At 35.7% G+C, this 20,000-nt stretch overlaps 1 protein-coding gene across 1 annotated transcript in view; it reads left to right on the top strand.

The window, feature by feature from the left end:
* Positions 1-20,000, top strand: part of LOC137643263 (homeobox protein SIX3-like) — a 107,824-nt gene that overhangs the window by 86,578 nt on the left and 1,246 nt on the right. Inside the window, exon 2 of the mRNA XM_068376107.1 lies at positions 18,274-20,000. This exon is cut by the window's right edge and continues 1,246 nt beyond it. Within this exon, the coding sequence (XP_068232208.1) occupies positions 18,274-18,994 (721 nt within the window). The 3' untranslated portion in view covers positions 18,995-20,000. The remainder of the gene's footprint in view (positions 1-18,273) is intronic.

Below are 20,000 nucleotides of genomic sequence, written 5' to 3'. Positions count from 1 at the left end.
CCATGCCTCTGTTGTAGGTAACTTCGAAAAACTAGATTCAATTAAGTTCGAATCACCCAGTATCTACACTTCAATCTTTATATATGAGATTTATGGTTAACAAGTCTGAAACTATGTTCATTGCTCAGACTCTTAACCATAACCCCCTTTCTCTAAATTGAATATTCCAGGTAACAAACTGCTTCCGGCAAGTAGAGTATACTCTCTAACAGGATATAAATATCGAGACTTTAGTTATATATTATCCACTCCCTGGGAAACTTCATGAGATTAGACTGACGTTGATACAATCACCACTTACATAACCTTTTAAAACAGGCCCTGTGTTACACAGTTTCATTTCATCGGAAAAAGATTCTATTTTAAAAGGGAAAAACATTGAAATATGCATAGCCTTGTAGAAAGTACCATCTAGCTACCTTGAAAATAATTAAATAAATTCAATTTACATTTTAACCATCCAATCTCACTAGGCTGTCAAGAATCTTTTAATATTCCTTGAACAAATTGAGTTGGTAATTTTGAGAGATAAAAAAAGACGATGCAGACGATAGCAATATCAACAAAACGAAGAGAGAATAAAAGCTGGTAATTTGGACAATGTCTTACATAATACATACATTATTTTATTTGGTAAAGACGTCTTGTGCAACCCGCCCCCCACTCAACAGTTTTTTTTTCTCACTCTTTTTTAAGAAAAAGGTGAAGGGGAGTAGAGAGAATTATTTTAGTCTGGTAAGAGAGCAAAATTCTTATCTTACTTTCAGTGTGTTATTTTGTGAATATTTATTCCCCATTCATTAATGAACACTCGTTGATAGATACTATCCTCGAATACAAGGTCCAGTTCAAGAAGGGAATGTGCTGTTGCTCAGGTATGCGCAACGTTTCATATTGAGTTTTTTTAGTGGGTTTATTTGCCTAAAAAAGATTTTAATGAACAACGACAAATGAAACCGTTTGTGTGTGTGCGTGTGTTTATATATGTGTGTGCGTTAAACTCAGTAAAACCAATTGTGCTATAAAGATCTCTTAAACGGAAAAACTGAGTATTGAGCCCCTCAATCATAGCAACTACATTAAAAAAGCATCGCTCAAAGAGGTGGTAAGACTATTGTATGTGTCAATTGATTCTATCAGATCTAGGCAAGTTAAAACAGTTAGTTTGACAGTCCAAGTTATAATTGGGAACACACAAAAAGAGTAAGGAATGAAAGGGGTAGAGGAAAAGCAAGAAGATGGATGAAGTGAATAGACAAACAAAAATAGGAGGAAAGAGGTGAGATAGTATGCAAAACGGGGACCAAAAGAGCACAAATACTTCTAATTTTTCCTAATAGAAATTGTGTGTTTAGAAAGATTTAGGTTGGTTAATGTCTCTCTCTCTCTCTCTCTCTCTCTCTCTCTCTCTCTCTCTCTCTCTCTCTCTCTCTCTCTCTCTCTCTCTCTCTCTCTCTCAAAATATAAGTTTCAGGAAGAGATGGTTCATTGTTTGGTTTCTAACTTTCTTTGGATTTTTGTGAAGAGTCAGAAAACTATACATTTGTAAAAAACTCATAGTATAACCAATCAGAACAAAACAATATCTTTATTTACCTTCAGTTCCATACGGCCATCTTGGAATTTGAAAAAAGACTTCTGTGAAAAAGGTTTTGATCAAAATCTGATCTTTTAGATAACCAAAAGCTTTTATTTTGACTTCTAAACTACTATTTTCAATGACAAAAGAACCCAATTCCCATAGTTGCAGTTGTGTAGAGAGATTTGTTACAGTGGTTCGTGCAAATAAGATGTAACTGGTCTAAAGCTGTATGAAAACTAAATGCCAGAGTTAATCAATGACGATGACAGCCTATGAGCACCAGTAAAGAAGGATAACCAGATGTTTATGTATGCAAGCAAGAAAAACACGGTAAAACTCTGAGACAAGACCATGGATCTAAAGGAGACCAAGTGCTTGTGTGGCAGACTGATGGTCCTGGCCAGATCCAGCAAAAACATCAACCAGAAAGAAATCATTGGGCACCAAGAATTTACTGTGACACCAAGAGCCCCTTTTACTCTAGATAGTACAATTCCACCTTGCCAGGAAAAATAATCGAAGTTGATCCAACAGGCTGGCAACAGAAGATACACCGTAAGACGATCACCAGCCAAAAGAAAGAATAAACACCACACCAGACCCTCCAAGTCACAAGTGAATGCTTCAATGACAGGCTGGTGACCTTCACAGGAGCTTATGCTGATATTATCCTTGTGTTTGACACAAACAGCGATGATTACTTAAAGAGTGCTACCAAGGATAACAGAAAGAAAGGAAGAGCACCAATCCAGTATCAGGTCATAGATGAAACAAACGTGAGCAGGTTCCTTTCACATAACAAGACAAAAGCTGACCTGCCCAACTATCTTGCTGCAAAGATTCTAGAGTACAATGGGATATCACTTCTTCAGGGCATACCAGGAGCAACATAAACTTACTGTTCCAGGACAACAGTCATGAAGAAGAAGACACACTGTTGATCTACCAGGCTGTGCTGGCATCACAGAGAAACCCATCTTATGCACAGTTGGTTTTCTTTTCCCCAGATACATATGACCTCATGCTGGAAATCATGTCCTTTTCCATGACCTCTGGGTTATTGGTGATCGAGGCAATATGGAGAACTATAGAGGCAAAAAAACCAAAGACTTTGCCAGCCTTCCATGCGTTCACTGGTGCTGATAAAACTGAACAGTTCTGTCGCATAGGGAAAGTGACATGGCTGCAAATCTATATGCAGACAGATAGAGATATAAACAGCCCTCTGCAGATAATTTCAACAGAAGTGACCGAAACTATGTCTGTAATTTTGGATAATATTGTCTATGCAACATATTTCCCCAAAGGCATCGATATCAAGATCATTTCCAAACTGCTATGTCATCGTTTCTGCAAATATATGACAGGAAGTGACAAGCTTTGAAGGATCCTCTGTTGGATCCACTGCACAATGCAACCACAAGGAGTCCGATAACCTGCTGATACCAACCATGAAAGGTGCCCTTAAAGCTCTAAAGACAATCATTGAGATAGTTAACTGCTAATTCAAAGCACATTGCTCTTCTGCCAGATGTTATTACACAACAAAGAACTTATCTTGCACCGATATTTGCCAGTGAGGCAGTCTAGTGTCAGAATGATGAGTACACACAGATCAAGTATGAAACCGATGAGGCCGATGATGGAAAGGTGATATGTAGACTTCTTGGTCGCCTAATAGCTTAAAACCACTTTTTTCATGAAACGCAGGATGGTTCTAAATGGAATCTAACTTAGTGGAACGTTCATGTCTGATCACTTGTAAGACATTCGATAAAACGGAATATTCAAGTCAAATATGTTTGTGGTTGAATCTAGCTTATTCATTTTGATACCATTGGATTTCTTGACAGTAAAAGGGTGGTTTATTTGTCAAAACCATATATTTAGGATATCTAGATGTTGAGATATTGGCGGAAAAACATTTTTTTTTTACAGCAGTCATTTTTAAGAATCCAACATGGTGGTTTTATGTGTATCAGGGCAAATGGAAACAATGTTTTTTTTCTGATTGTTTATAACAGTTATACCAAAAACGAATAGTTTTGGTATTGGCGAAAACTACGTAGTGAACCTAACTAAAAGTAATTAAAGGTTTTCTTGCTCTTTGGGCCTCTCCTTTCCAAAGTATCTCAGATTTTGCACAGTCCCTTTTTCGAAAACCATCGACTGCCCTTTACTCGTTTTTCCTCTGCTTCTCTAATCCCCTACTTTTATGTGTATTCTAGAGCAGCCTATCAGATCCCTATAAAGCAACTGCAGATACTTTTTTTACAATTACTGTTGGGCAATTTCATAGATACCATGACCCTTTTATTGAAATTCAATTGCAAGGAAATGTTTCCAAATGTCATCGTAATTATATTTAGATCCCCAAATAAACTCACCATAGCGTATAAATATTTCACTTTTTTGTGTTATAGATCCTTCTATAAAAAAATACGTAAAATGAAACCTCAGTTATTTTCAAGTTTGTGTCTGAACGTTGTGATTTTCTTTAAGCTAAACTTCTTGTAAGAATCGAGTCTATCTCTTCTTTCGGAGTATCGACAAACCATTTTCCGTTAATACGTTTGTTTTTTTCCTTGTGCTGGGCGGATAAATGTCAATTAGACAAGACATAATCGTCGGGCCATTACTTTTATAGTAGGTTGGCCAAAGCACCAGCTAACCGTTAAGATACTACCGCTAAAGAGTTATTGGGTCCATTGAGTGGCCCTAAAGTACTACTTTCAATCCCTCTCTGGTTACGGACCTTTTTACCTTTTTCCTAAATTTACACCGGATAGTCTGGCCTGTTCTTTACATAGTCTCCTCTTTCCTCATACAGCTGACAACACTAAGATAACCGAACAATTCTTTTTCACTCGAGGGGTTAACTACTGCACTGTATAGTTCAGTGGCTACTTTCCTCTGGGAAAAGGTAGAAGAAACTCAATTCTATGATAAGCAGCTCTTCTAGGAGAAGGCCACTCCAAAATCAAACCATTGTTTTCTGGTCCTGGGTAGAGCCATAACAACTTGTACCACGGTCTTCTGCCATCTTAGGTTAGAGTTCTGTTGCTCAAGAGTACACTCAAGCACACTTCTGTTTCCTTATTTCCTTCCCTCATTGGGTTATTTTCACTATTGGAGTCCTTGGGCTTATGGCATCCTGCTTGTAAAACAATTGTTGTGGCTAAGCTTGTAAATATATATATATATATATATATATATATATATATATATATATATATATATATATATATATATATATATACATATATATATGTATATACATATATAAATATATATATGTATATATATATATATATATATATATATATATATATATATATATATATATATAAATCTCTCTCTCTCTCTCTCTCTCTCTCTCTCTCTCTCTCTCTCTCTCTCTCTCTCTCTCTCTCTCTCTCTCTCTCTCTCTCTATATATATATATATATATATATATATATATATATATCTATATATCTATCTATCTATCTATATATATATATATATATATATATATATATATATATATATATATATATATATATATATATATATTCATAAAACAAAAACACACTTCTCTTACACATTCACCCTTCACCTCCTGTGTAGTAAAACTTCCATTCAGTAAGTTGCGTTGTATATTTACGCACAAGGATCATCAGTAATGGCCACAACCCCTGCACACACTAGGTCATTCATGCATTTTTGCACGCCCCTTGCATTTCCTAGATATCAGGGGCCTCTCTTTCCTACAATGTCAACAACTTTTTCAAGAAATTTCTCTCCTATCTTGCTTTTCCTGCTACATTTCTTGCTCCTTCTTTTATTTTTTTCCTTTCTTCCTTACGTCATGACACTTTCTCTTCATTCCATATTTTTGTCATTAACCTGAAACTCATCATCATCCATGTCCCTTTTTTTTTTCTTCCTCGAATGTTTTTCATCCTCCACTACCTTTGGGTTTCCTTTTCTTGCAATTTTCTTTCTTGTTCCTATTCAATCTTAGTAACTTCCATCCAATTTCCCCTCTTATTCTTCCTGCTGCATTTTTTCCCTTTACCCTTCTGTCTTCTTTCCCCTCAGTCGACCTCTGCTTAACTGATGTAACCCTCTCTGCCAACGATTCTTGTAGAAAAAATTCCCTTAACTTCCGTATTTTTCTTTACTTATCGAACAAAACACCATAAAGAAGCGTGTTTTTTCTTTAACAAAACTTAATCATTTTGTTACATCCCTATTCACGCTTTGTTTCAAGTGCACTTGTAAAGAATTCAGTCTATGAAGTGCGCTTCAGGAAAGTGCATATTTCGAAACGAATATATCTGATATAAGGAAAACTATGTGGCAAATGAGCGTTGAATTCCGAGAAACAGACGTCCCACTTTTCCTGAGGGGGGATAACCGCCATTGATCTCGACACGCCACTTGATCTGGCCGCCATTACGCCAGAAACTCAATATTTCGCCGTTTTTCACTCAAAATTCACTCAACGAGTCATTCCGAATTCCGTCAGAGATTCGACCAAGAAACTATCGGCTTGATGAAATGTAGCAAATCTACCTTAAAACGAAACATAATAACTACAATACAAAACAATACCTTTGTTAACCTAAAGAGGGAACCTCTCGCTAATAGTAACAAAAACATTTACTATGTTCCCCGCGGGTCCTCCGTTTATGGGAGCGCGTGTATGTGCGTGTGTTTGTGCACTCCTGAACCCCCAAACCCTCTAGGGGGATCCCCCCATCACACATCCATTGTTGGCAAACAAAAGTGAATTAGGGACGAGAACGCTCTTTTGCTCCCTGGTATTTCTTCTTTTTTGTTTCATTCACTGGGAAGTTCCAGAGGCCTGGTTTTATTCAATGAACGATTCTTTGGTGGTCAGGAGATTTATCAACCGATGTCTGTCTAATTGAAAGTGAAAAAAAAAGACACGGGCGGTTTTTATTGTCTTTTATTATGCTCGCCTTTTGTTTAAGGCGAGTAATAAGGGAAAGGGAGTATTGATAAAGTGATGCATTGAGATGTGATGGAAGAGATTCTGCCTCATGAGGTTCCTTTGTGTTCTTCAGCCCAAGAAAATGGACACTATATTTGGATCAAGTTTATACTTTAACATAAAAAAAAAATTATCTATATGAGAAGATTGATGAGTTTCCAAAAAAGACCTAGGCTGTTGCAAAATCACACAAACACACACAGGTACACACACACACACACATATATATATATATATAAATTATATATACATATATATATATATATATATATATATATATATATATATATATATATATATATATATATATATATATATATATATTTGTGTGTGTGTGCAACAACGGCAAACAACAAATGCAGCTGTTTCTAGTTCACTGCAGAACAAAGGCCTCAGACATGTCCTTATTCATATGTGGGGTCTGGCCAGTTTTCATCATCACGATGGTCAATGCAGATTGGTGATGGTGGCAGATTTTCGTCTGATCGTTCACAGCAAACCAACATAGTATAGGTGGCCCTGACTAGTACAGCTTTGTTGATCATGGCGATACGCAAACCCTTTTACCACGTTAAGGTATCCCCACTCAGAAAGATGTATATATATATATATATATATATATATATATATATATATATATATATATATATATATATATATATATATATACTGTCTTAAGCACACATTTGAGTATGAGTTGTTTTCAAATGTATTTGAATGGTTTACTGAACACATTTTAGTAGTTTTTAAGTTTTATTGTGAATAACAACTGAGTTAAACATCTCCATCACTGGAGGAAGCTGTGTTGGTCCACATGACCAATTCTGGTGAAGTTTTGATATGAACTGAACAAATTACTGATATCCCAAAAATCGTACACTTGCTTTAATTTGGATAAGTGACGGAATCGGAAGACACCTGCATCCGGTGACGTCACAAACTTTCACACGAAGAGACAATGTGTTGACACTAAGAAAGAATGACAACTTAGCATCTTACATCCTGTACACAATTTGAGTTGACCATAGCAAATCTCACGGCCAGCTCTTCCAACCAACATGACATATTACGTCATTTGTTTTAAACATGTAATATTACTATTCTAAATATTACATAAGCTCGGCCAGCTATCTCAATTTTTTTTTTTACAAAAATTTAACAACAAGCCGAAACATGGTTATTAGGTGTGACTGGACATACGTATCATTCATTGTCCAAAACTAGCTATATCCAACTGAGGACGAATGTCCAAATAGGCACATCAAAACTAATAACAGTAATGCATACAAAAAAGATATTACCAAAGCAAAAAGAAAAATGCATGATAAAACCAAGATCATATATATGGTACATTGCTAGTAAATGATTACATGGTACCAAAAAACAAAACAAATTCTGACTTACAAATGATTCGGTAACTTGATAAAGAATAATTGTTACCTTTGTCAGAAACAAGATACTCAATTTTTAGTGCACAAATACGAATTCCTGGTACGTACACGTACCACGGTTTCGTACATATATATATATATATATATATATATATATATATATATATATATATATATATATATATATATATTTATATATAGGGCTGATACATTTTATTAGATGCCCATAGATTCTGTTATATATCTTATATTTTTTTTTTTTTTTTTTTTTTTTTTTTTTTTTCTCTTTTCTTTTTTAACATTCCGGCTTATATATTTTTATTAGATGCCGAGAGAAAAAATGATTTATATCCTTTTTTATTTTATTTATTTTTTTAAATGTTATTTTAAATGTATTTTTAACAATGCAAATGTAGAGAATTTCTTTAATTACATATTACTAGCGTACTAATCAGCTTTTCATACAAACATCATCCTGACAAATTACTCCCTTAGCGAATGAGGTGGCCACTCATACAGCTTTGAACTGGATCAAGTAAGGGGTATTGTCAGGGCTATTCAACTTGTTCCTTTGTAGCTGCTTGCTGTGCCGTAACCTACGCCAAACAAGGATGTTCACGGCGATAAAAATTAACGCCGTTCCAAATAAACCTGCTAGTAATATAGGGTGAAGAATCTCTTTGTAAGTCGGCGACAGGTGGTCCTTTTCGGTAAGTTTCATTAAGCGTTTCGCCACACTTCCTTTATAGGGGAGAGGAAGTGCGGGCGTTGTAGAGGTCCACGTGAAGTTCGCGAAGTAAGCACGTTCTCTGATGATTGTCCGTAGGCCAGTCACCATGGAATTCGGGGAAGTCCTGATACAGCCATCTGCTGCGACGAAGATGTGGTTGTAGGATGTGGATCCGTCAGGGCATGATACATTGAAGCCGTCCTTGTCGTATCGTATCCACGAGCCATTATTTAGTCTGCAATTGAATTCTTTATTGTCAAAGGGATAAAGCTTATCCAGACAATTTTCACTTGTATGGGAGAGAGCACCGTCTAGCACTATACCTAACTCGCATGAATCCATCAAGTTTTTATGGAATTCAAATGAGTCAGCTGTACATATTTTTCTATCCATTGCGTCTGAACAGTGAGTTAATTGATTTAAGTCTTTAATGACCGTATATGTTTCCTTGTCTGGGGAAATCAATACGTGTCCTGTCAAACTGGATATTACTGGATTTGAGTGATTCGTCATGAAAGTCGGAAATGGTGATATCCTGTAAGATTGCCAGGCATCAGAAGAATCAAAGGGAATTGTAATCCTAACCTTGTTATTATCTACGTTTACTGTAATTAGGCTGTAATAAAATTCTAACCTATGTTCGTCTAACAAAGGAACATAGCCTAGTTTATCCCTAGTGTTCTCCAGAACTAATTTTAAGTAACGTATAGGCAACAAATGGGGCGACAATACACCTTTAGTTGCTAACGTGATAGCTTCTACATAATCCTTGGATTTCTCAATGAAATGTGCAATTCTGTTATGTATGTGATCTATCTTTGAATCATAATACGTTAATGTTGCTAACAAATCCTGTACTTCCATAATTTGAACGATATTATCTGAATGTTCATTTAACAAATCCATAATTTTATTGATTGAAGCTATCTGATCCCTTAGTTCTGACATAATCAATTCATCTTTATGAGTCAAGAACTCAATTTTCTTATTTTGATTACTAATTTTAAGACGATTGGAAAGTCCTAAACCTAAACTTGCAACAGACCCAAAGATGCTTAATGCAGCATAAATGAACGGATTCCGTCTTTCTTTTTGTTCGTGTCCTACAGTCCACATCAAAAGGTCATAAGCCAAAGATCCTGTCTCTCCAGTCTTATTTTTTAAGTCATCAGATAGCATCTCTGCAACTTTTAATGTTGATCCAAGCAAACTCTTAGTAGTCAAATGAAAATGTCTCCTATGCAACTCATCCAATGATGCAGAAAACCTTGAAATGGCGGTTCTTAAGCTAGTGACATCATTCTCTTGAAGAAAAATTGCTTGCATATGCACTTCGACAATTACGTTGGTTGATGTAATAAAAATGTCTTCTTGTCTTTCAACTATATTGCCATATTTAAAATATATATTCTTAGTCTTAGAACTCATCCCATACGAAAAAAATGTCTGAGCGAACAATATCACTCCCAACAACAAAAAATTCATCTTGGAAACCTGTAACGAGAAAAAATATATGTAATTACTCCTGTATTAAAAAGAAAACTTTTTAGTTACAAAAATTAAAATTTTTCCTCACTTCTTTTTAATTTCTTATGTGAGACAATGGTACTATTCTCTCATCCGTGGGTTGGGCTACGTTTTGAATTCTAAACCTATTGGCCGTTAATATTTCCAAAATGTTAAATGGGCCTTCAAACTTAGGTGTTAGTTTATAGTTGAGCCCTTTTCTGACATTGATTTGAATATAGATGTTATCACCCACGGTATATGTTTTAGTTGGTTTCGCTATTTTATCATGATTCCTTTTCATTATGATTTGTGATTCTTCTAAATTCTTTCGAAGGATATCATATCGACTTATACTTGCATTTATACATTCTTTTAAAGGATTTGATAGATTAGTTGTAGGCGTTAATACATGGAAAGGTGTTCTAACTGGGGTACCATACAATGCTTCATGCGGTGACATTTTAATTGATATATGATATGAATGATTCAGAGTACTCAGTGCCGCCGGTATTGCAATATCCCAGTTGGGGTCTGATCCCCCTAGTGTTACCCTTAATATATTTAATATCTTCCTATTTGCTCTTTCCACTAGCCCATTCGACTCTGGGTGATATATCATGGTATTAACCTTCTTTATGTTGAGGAATTCACACAATGAGATAAGAAAGTGATTATTAAATTCACCACCCGAGTCTGAGATTATCATGTGTGGAATTCCATGTTTACAAATGTAACACTCGTAAAACTTCCTAGCGCATTCAATCGCAGTTTTAGTTTTAAGCGCTATTAGTTCTGTATATCGAGTTAAAGCATCTATAATCACTAAGAGGTGCTTATTTCCTCTGTCTGACTCGTAAAATCCTGTTAACAAATCTAAATGTATTCTTTCAAAGGGTTGATTGGGAACAGGATAAGCTCCTAAGCTAACAGGTGTTTTCGTATGCCCTTTGTTTTCCTGACATGTGCGACAATTAGCTATGTGTCTTTTTATATCTGTAAGCATTGTATGCCAATAAAACAATGATTTGGCTTTCTGTGACATTAATGAGAACCCAGGGTGTCCATGTAATGGATTTGAATGCAACCAATTCAGGACAGTGGAAACAAGTGAGTTTGGTACTACTACCTGGTCGTTAGTTACATGTGGTGTATTGCGGGTTTTCCTTGTCACAGTCCTACACAGAATATTATCTTTGATTACATAATTCTGCTGCTTATACTTTATATATTCTTTTTCTTTATGATTGCCTTTCAAAGCATTTATAATTGTTTCTATTTTCTGATCTTTTCTTTGCTCAGTCTGTAACAATTCAGCACTCCAGCCTAAATCTTCTTGTTCAGATATTGTTTTTACAATAGGCATGGATGTTGATATATCTATTAATTCAGCTAAAGACTCCGTACAAGATGACACGGGGTTGCGTGATAATGCATCCGCAATGATATTTGCTTTCCCAGGTAAATACCCGATTCTTGCGCCAAAATCTTGAATGATTAAATGCCACCGAGTTCGTTTAGGGCTGTGATTGAAGCCTTTAAAGAACTCTGTTAGTGGTTTATGGTCAGTAAGAACCTTAACGGGATAACCGTAAATTATGAACTTAAAATGCACTAGCGAATTAACAATAGCTAGTCCTTCCTTGTCTATTACTGCATACTTACTTTCGGAAGTTCTCAATTTTCGAGAATAGAAAGCTATCGGGAAAAACTGTTTATCATATTGCTGAAGCAATACCCCTCCTACTCCTAAGTCTGAGGCGTCTGTTGCAATGAAGAATTCCTTACCGAAGTCAGGAAATTTTAAGATAGGAGAACTACACAGTTCATCTTTCAAAGTATTAAACGCCTGTTGATGTTGCTCAGACCATATGAAATCTACGCCCTTCTTCGTAAGATCAGTTAAAGGAGCGGCTATTATTGAATAGTTGCGTATAAAACGCCTGTAATATCCACTACAACCCAGAAATTGCTGTATTCCCTTGACATTAGTAGGTATGGGAAAATTACGTATAGCCGACACCTTATCATGGACTACTTTAAGACCTTGACTTGACACCATGAAACCCAAATATATTAATTCTGTTTTGAAAAATTCACACTTACTAATCTTTACCCTTAAGTTATGTTGTCTTAATCTCTGTAGTACTAGTTCTAACTTACGTAGATGTTCCTCTAAGGTGTTGGAAAAGATTACAAGATCATCCATATAGGCATGCAATATATCCCCTAACAAGTCTCCAAACACTATGTTAATCATTCTTGTAAATGTTATAGGAGCACAACGTAAACCAAAAGGCATCCGTAAAAATTCATAATGTCCCCTGGCTGTGCTGAAGGCTGTGTATGGGATACTATCTTCTTCTAATGATATCTGGTGAAAGCCTTTAAGTAAGTCCAAGCTGGTAAAATATTTATTCTGACCTAACAAAGACAAAATATCGTCAGTACATGGAAATGGGATTCGATCAGGGATCGTTTCCTCGTTTAGACGACGAAAGTCGACGCAGATACGCCATGTTCGATCTTTTTTCGGTACAACTATTAAAGGAAAATTATAAGGGCTATTTGATTTTCTAATGACTCCTTCCTCTAACATTTTACCTACTTCATCATTTATTTCATTCTGGAATTTCATAGGGAGTCTGTACGAGGGTACATATATAATTTTCTTTTTGTCTTTTAACCTTATTTGATGCTCGATCACATCTGTTTTCCCTAAGGATCCATCCGTAGTGGAAAAGACATCTGTATATTTATTTAAAAGTTCAAAAATTTTCTGCTGAATTTCTTCGTCTTGAATGTCCTTACTGATTTTATTTTTAATAGATCGTAAAAGGGACTCATCCGCAACTGATTGAGAGTGATTGATTTCAGCAACGGTAAGAATACGATGTTTATAAACTTCTACATCCAAGATATGTTGATTTTTGTGAATTACTAAAGTGTTATTTAAATGATTACAGACTTCGATATTACATTGCTGATGTGAGCCTACTGTATAAATAGCTTGTGTGACAGACAATCCGTTGGTTTTCAAAGTATCGGAAAGGATTAATATTTCAGATCCCGGTAGTGTTTTCTTTATTTGCACTATTAAATTCGAAGGTATGTTTGGTTCGATATATTGCGTGCAAGATGATATTACGGGTGAACAAGAATTCTGCTGGGTCGCGTACATTATTTCTTTATTAGTGAGACAAGTTATTGGTTCTTCAACGTACGTTACGGTTACATTTGTCGTCTCCTTTTTATCCAAAACTGACTTTAAAGTATTAGAAGACTTATAGAATTTCCCTTTGATATACACGCCGTGCTTTGCAGGAGCTAAGATAATGTTTTGATTTCCCATAGATGGGTATCCTATAATTACAGCTGGATACATATTAATGTTTTTCACAACAACAAATGTATCGGCAAACGTGCGATTACCGACTCTGAACTGAATATGAGTTATGCCTATGACGTTTAATTCATTATTTCCTATACCTGAAAGTCTGATTCCTGATTTTTCAATCGGAAAGTTCGAAAACAACAAATGATGCGTCTTCAAATCCATAATATTACGTGGACTACCAGAGTCAAAAAATAACGTAAAGGATTTGTGTTCTAAATTTACAGCATATAAGGTTGGCCGTAACTCATTTTGGCTTATTATTGTATGAATTCGTTGCAAATCTACGGGAGCATGCACTGTTTTACTTAATTCGGCCGTGTGTTTCATAGCAAAATCTATTGTCTCACAATTATCTGATAAAACATTAAATTGATTATTCAATACTATTGATGTTGACATAAATGACCTTGACCCAACATCACTCTCTTCCCCTCTAGAGTTAACTATGTGGTATTTGCTTTGCTCTGCACATTCTGAAAATTAGGCTGACTTTGCGAGGTCTGGTTTGACGGCCCAGGCTCAGCGATATTTGAAGAAGTGTTTGTTTGTTTCGGACTCTGAACTGCATTGACATTTTGTTGTTTCTTCTTATTGTTAAAATGAGAATTTTTCTTTTTATTTCCATATGGAACTGACTGTGGAATTGACTGTGTATTTCTAGGATATTGTTGTGTCTTACGCGCGTAACATTGACTATAAGAATGTGATCCTGTGTTGTGAACTGAACAAAATTTCGTTCTACAGTCTGCGCTTATGTGACCTTGACGTTTGCAGTTGTAACACGTCACTCCCGCTACTGGATTGTTAACTACGTTCACTGTTTGTGGTTTTGTTTCATTCTTAGCAAAAACTTGAGTTAACACGGGATCGAGATCTGGACACTTGGACATGTGCTTCTTTATCTGTTTATAGACATCCAATTCCGTACTTGCAGGCATTAACTTCTTATCAAAGCACCGCACTAAAGCTTCAGGCAACATAAGTGTCATGCAAGTTAAATACATTAATCGTAAAAAATCTTTCACGGAGATATTATCGTTAGTAACCCAAGTGGAATTACCTAAAATGTCCTGATATTCGTTAAGCCTATCAGCTATGAGAGCTGCTCTCTCAACAACATTAAGCCGATTCATAGTGGCTTGATTAAGTGTATTTCGTAACGTTAACACTACATCCAAAGCTTCCTCACCCCCATAGATCGCGCGTAACCTAACTTTGAAATCATCCCAAGTAACTGCTTCCTGAAATGAAACACCTCTTAAATACGCACTCGCATCCCCCTTAGAAAAATCTATAAAACTTTTAGCTTCTTGTAATTGTACAAAAGGATCTACGATTTGTTTGGCATTTAAATGGGCATCAACGGATGAAATCCATGACTCCACATTTTGTGGCAAGAACCCGTTGACACGGCCTTGAAAAGGAAGGATTGCTGACCTGGCATTTACAAGCGTCACAATTGGAGGAGGATTAGCCTGGCCTACACCACTAGGTCCAGGGGTAGGGCTGACAGGAGGAGCCATGACTGCTGTATTCTTTTTTTTTCTATCTCTTTGACCCCTTTCAATCCTATCAAAATATCTATATGAGTACAGACGCCCACTGCGTAAACGCATATGTATAATAAAATTCCCCCAACAATGTTACTAATCCCAATACATTTCCCCCCAAGAGTTTATGAAAGAAAAAGGAATTAGCACAAAGAAAGAAAAATTCTAAATGAGAATTCGGAGTTTCTTATAACAAAGTTTAGGAATTCACTCACCCCAGTAATAATTGACTAACGACTTGTGATAACTACACTTCACTGCACAAACTGAAATGAATACAAAATCTCTGTACTTAGCTTATATATGAAGTCGAGTCGTCTCTCTCTCTCTCTCTCTTGATGTTTTGTTAGCGATGTCTCGTTCTAGTTTCTTGTAGAATGTAGGTCTTCCTGGATATGTTTTGCAATAGTTGAATGCCAGTCCTTGGGTTTCCTAGGATGTTGATTGAAGATTCTATTTGTATACTAACATATGTTGGTATTAGCATTTTCGTTGGACTTAGTCAAAATTGTAGATTCTTGTAGATAGTTTTGAGTTCTTGAAGATCATTCTCTGGTTTCACAGCTTTTATGTTGAAGTCTTGAAGATATATCTCTGGTTTTACAGCTATTTATTTTGAAGTCTTGAAGATATTTCTCTAATTCTTAGAGTTTAACCGCTGTCTTTGAGTTTAATCGCTGCCACCATTTATTGGTGTGCTACTGTCTTAAGCACACATTTGAGTATGAGTTGTTTTCAAATGTATTTGAATGGTTTACTGAACACATTTTAGTAGTTTTTAAGTTTTATTGTGAATAACAACTGAGTTAAACATCTCCATCACTGGAGGAAGCTGTGTTGGTCCACATGACCAATTCTGGTGAAGTTTTGATATGAACTGAACAAATTACTGATATCCCAAAAATCGTACACTTGCTTTAATTTGGATAAGTGACGGAATCGGAAGACACCTGCATCCGGTGACGTCACAAACTTTCACACGAAGAGACAATGTGTTGACACTAAGAAAGAATGACAACTTAGCATCTTACATCCTGTACACAATTTGAGTTGACCATAGCAAATCTCACGGCCAGCTCTTCCAACCAACATGACATATTACGTCATTTGTTTTAAACATGTAATATTACTATTCTAAATATTACATATATATATATATATACATATATATATATATATATATATATATATATATATATATATATATATATATATATATATATATATACATATGTATGTATAATATATATAAATATATATATATATATATATATATATATATATATATATATATATATATATATATATATATATATATCTATCTATCTATATATATATATATATATATATATATATATATATATATATATATATACAGAGAGAGAGAGAGAGAGAGAGAGAGAGAGAGAGAGAGAGAGAGAGAGAGAGAGAGAGAGAGAGAGAGAGAGAGAGAGCATCTTTTCTATATTTAGTTGAAAGTGATTTATAATTAGTCGAAGAGCGATCTTACATTTTGCCCAAATCTATAATAACTACTGTGTTATTGTCTAAAAATTTAAAGTAATTAGCAAGACGTCTATTGCATCTTCTAACATCTACCTCGATTTCTTCTGTTTTATTGGTCAACTTTCTCCGTTTATTTCTTTTCCTTGCATTTTCCCCCTTGTTCCACCTTACCCACCTCCCTCCTCACCACACCCCCCTCCCCATCTGATTCGCTGACCACCCACACTCCTCCTCCCCATCTCTTGCATGTCCTTAGCTCTTATGATTGGTTCCACCTCCTTCCACCTTATTACGTAGCCATAGTATTTCAGCCAAGCTTACCTAGCCTTCTATTCAACATTACACATACCACACATTCTTCTTATATCTTGACTTTCCTCCTTTCCAGTTGTGATATTCCAGCAATTCCTCTCATCATCCTCATCACGGTTCTTTCCAACAGTCCAGTTCTCTCTCCTCCTAAGTGCCCAGGTTTCTGTCCTTTAAAATAGTACGGGCCTGATAATAGTCTTATAGATCTTGAGTATTAAAGGCATTTTCTTGTCTAAAACTACTCTAGTTAATTCTCTCAATTTCCTCTCTGTCCCGCTGCTTTCTCAACTCTCTATTATCAGTGATCCTTATTTTGTTGTATCGCCTTCTATTTACTATCTTAGCTTTATCTCTCATCGTCATATGTGAGATTATTTTAATTTTCTTTACTATTTGCATACAGTATGGCTTTGCTAGGGTAAGTTGGCTTATATTAAGTCGGCCTTATGTCAGCATGGAGTCTTGTCCATAAGTGCGGTGTGGTATTAAAGGGAAAATAGACCTGGTGAGGCCATTCGGCATCGTTTCAACCATGACTATTGCTGCGTAGCATCCCGTACATTCAGTCAAGACACATCTATCACAAATAGATATGAATGAATATGTAAGAGTACAATATTCAATATGCAGCGTAAGCGCACACCTGACTTATATACACACACATATGCACCCCCCCACACACACACACACACACATATATATATATATATATATATATATATATATATATATATATATATATATATATATATATATATATATATGTGTGTGTGTGTGTGTGTGTATATATATATACACACTAATTACATATTATGTGGATGCATGTATGTGTAATTATGAGTTGTGAGAATTTCAGTTACTTCTGTCTTGACTAGTTTAATTTCTTTTCTTACATTTTTTTTACCAAAAAATTCTTTAGAAATGAAAAAAAAAATCTTTTCAGTGCTACATTGTCAAAAAAAAAGTTTCTATGCACGCTTCGCCTACCTTGATCCATTTCAAAATTAAATCTCCCTCATCTCGTGGCTGTAAAGTTTGAGTGCTTTCACAAAGTGTCGAAAATCAAATTGAAACGTTGGATATACACATATCTTTTTCTTTTATTGCCAAAGGATAAGATAGTCATTTCATCATCCAAAAATAACATTTATTTTCGTATCTTTTAGTAATAGTTATGTTTGTTTTAAATTAACGGTTTGTAGCAGGAAAAATATATATATATATATATATATGTTATCAGTAAATATCAGACCACTAAAGAATATCATTGTAATACACTTTTATTTTTCTTTCTACAGAATGCATCAGTTTGGGTCGACAGGAATTCCTCCTTCACGTCGTGATACTGACACCCGGTCTCCGCTCAACGATGACGACGAAGAAGACCTCATCAACCCTGGGTCACCTAATGTTTTTGAGGACGATTTATCCGAGGATGACGTTTCGCTTGATGCTCGCTCTCCTCCTCCACCCCCAACTTCTCTTCCTCCTGTCGCCCATCATAATGTGGGTCCAATGTCTTCGTCATCAGCTTCTTCCACAAATGAAATGAGAGACACTACCACGAGTCTTCCACTCGTCCTTGATCCTAAACCCTTAGCTCCTCCTCGATCTCCCCCTCACACTCCGCAAGCGAAGGCACACCATATTAATAAGGACCCAGACCGTAACGGCCCGCCCTCACCGATCCTCAAGGATACCCATGACACCTCAAAGTCTCTTCTATCCGACACTTCAAGTCTCAACATCCCCACGTCTTTGCAAGCCCTGGCCCCCGCCCTCACCATTGCTTCTCTCGTTTCTTCTCACAAGAGACCTGCCTCTCCTCCGGATCACTACGTCACGCCAATCCGACCAATTCCAGAGAGACATGTTTTCGGTTACTCGTCTTTGCAACCGATGACGAAGCGGCCTTTCACCCTGTCTCCTATCGGACCAATTACAGACCGCCATTTCCTGTCTTCTGCAGGGGCTTTCCAGCCTATCAGATTGCAAGCAAAGCAGAAAGAAGAAACGTAAAATAAGGCCGACAAAACGTGAAAATATAAATACCGATGTATATTTGAACTTATTTATGTGATATAGTGTAATGTTTGAAAACATGAAAAAAAATATATATATAAAAAAGCTAACCACCTTTTTACACTCCCGGATGCCTGAGCCTATGGAAGAAGGGATAGCGTCTTTAGTTTTCTGTGAAGCGCAACTAAGAAGACTCTCGTAACACTCAGCTATACTTGAAAATCTTCCTCTAATTTAGATCCATATCTACGTTGTAATATAGTTATGCATTATTATGTAAATAATCGTACCTCTGTACAAAGGAATTTACTTGCGAATAAATCTGTCATTTATTTGAAGCCAAGGGTAGCATGCACCTGCACAATTTAAAATGCTAATGGCCATTAGAAAGGAAATAATTGTACATAATCATGACTGGATCTCTTTAATAGCCTTGAATGTGTGTTTTTAATGTAAATTCGAATCCCAGTCTTCAAATGTGTCTTTTGATGAGAATAAACAAGGCCTGGAATTACATGTTTATATTTCTTTCTCTTTTTGTAAATATAAATGGTGGAAAATGTTAGGAAAGACTGAATAAGAAAATAACATTCTCCTATTTCTTGATTAACTCGGAAATAGAGATAATGTAATACATCACTGAAGATTATTGTAGTGGTGATTGTTCGCTGTATAAAATGTATGAATATTTTGTATGATTCCTCCAAATCTCTCCTCTTGCAGTCCTCTCCTTCCCTTCCATCCCCCAACCATCCTGTACCCTCACAGTATTCCCATTGCCCTTCCTCACCCTATTTCTTCATAAGGAGACAAATCGTAGATGATGTAGAAAACTAATATTTGTTCGTTAATTATATCATAATATTTATAAATGTTGAATTATTATTTATCCTCCAAAATAGCATTATTTTGTTTATTTTAATTCAAGAAGTTTTTCTATTAATATTTTCATCACTCTCTCTCTCTCTCTCTCTCTCTCTCTCTCTCTCTCTCTCTCTCTCTC

The sequence above is a fragment of the Palaemon carinicauda genome, chromosome 1 (genome assembly GCF_036898095.1).
Source record: "Palaemon carinicauda isolate YSFRI2023 chromosome 1, ASM3689809v2, whole genome shotgun sequence".
Taxonomy (NCBI): Eukaryota; Metazoa; Arthropoda; class Malacostraca; order Decapoda; family Palaemonidae; genus Palaemon; species Palaemon carinicauda.
Note: the sequence above shows the minus strand (reverse complement) of the source record. Positions and strands in the feature narration are given on the sequence as shown.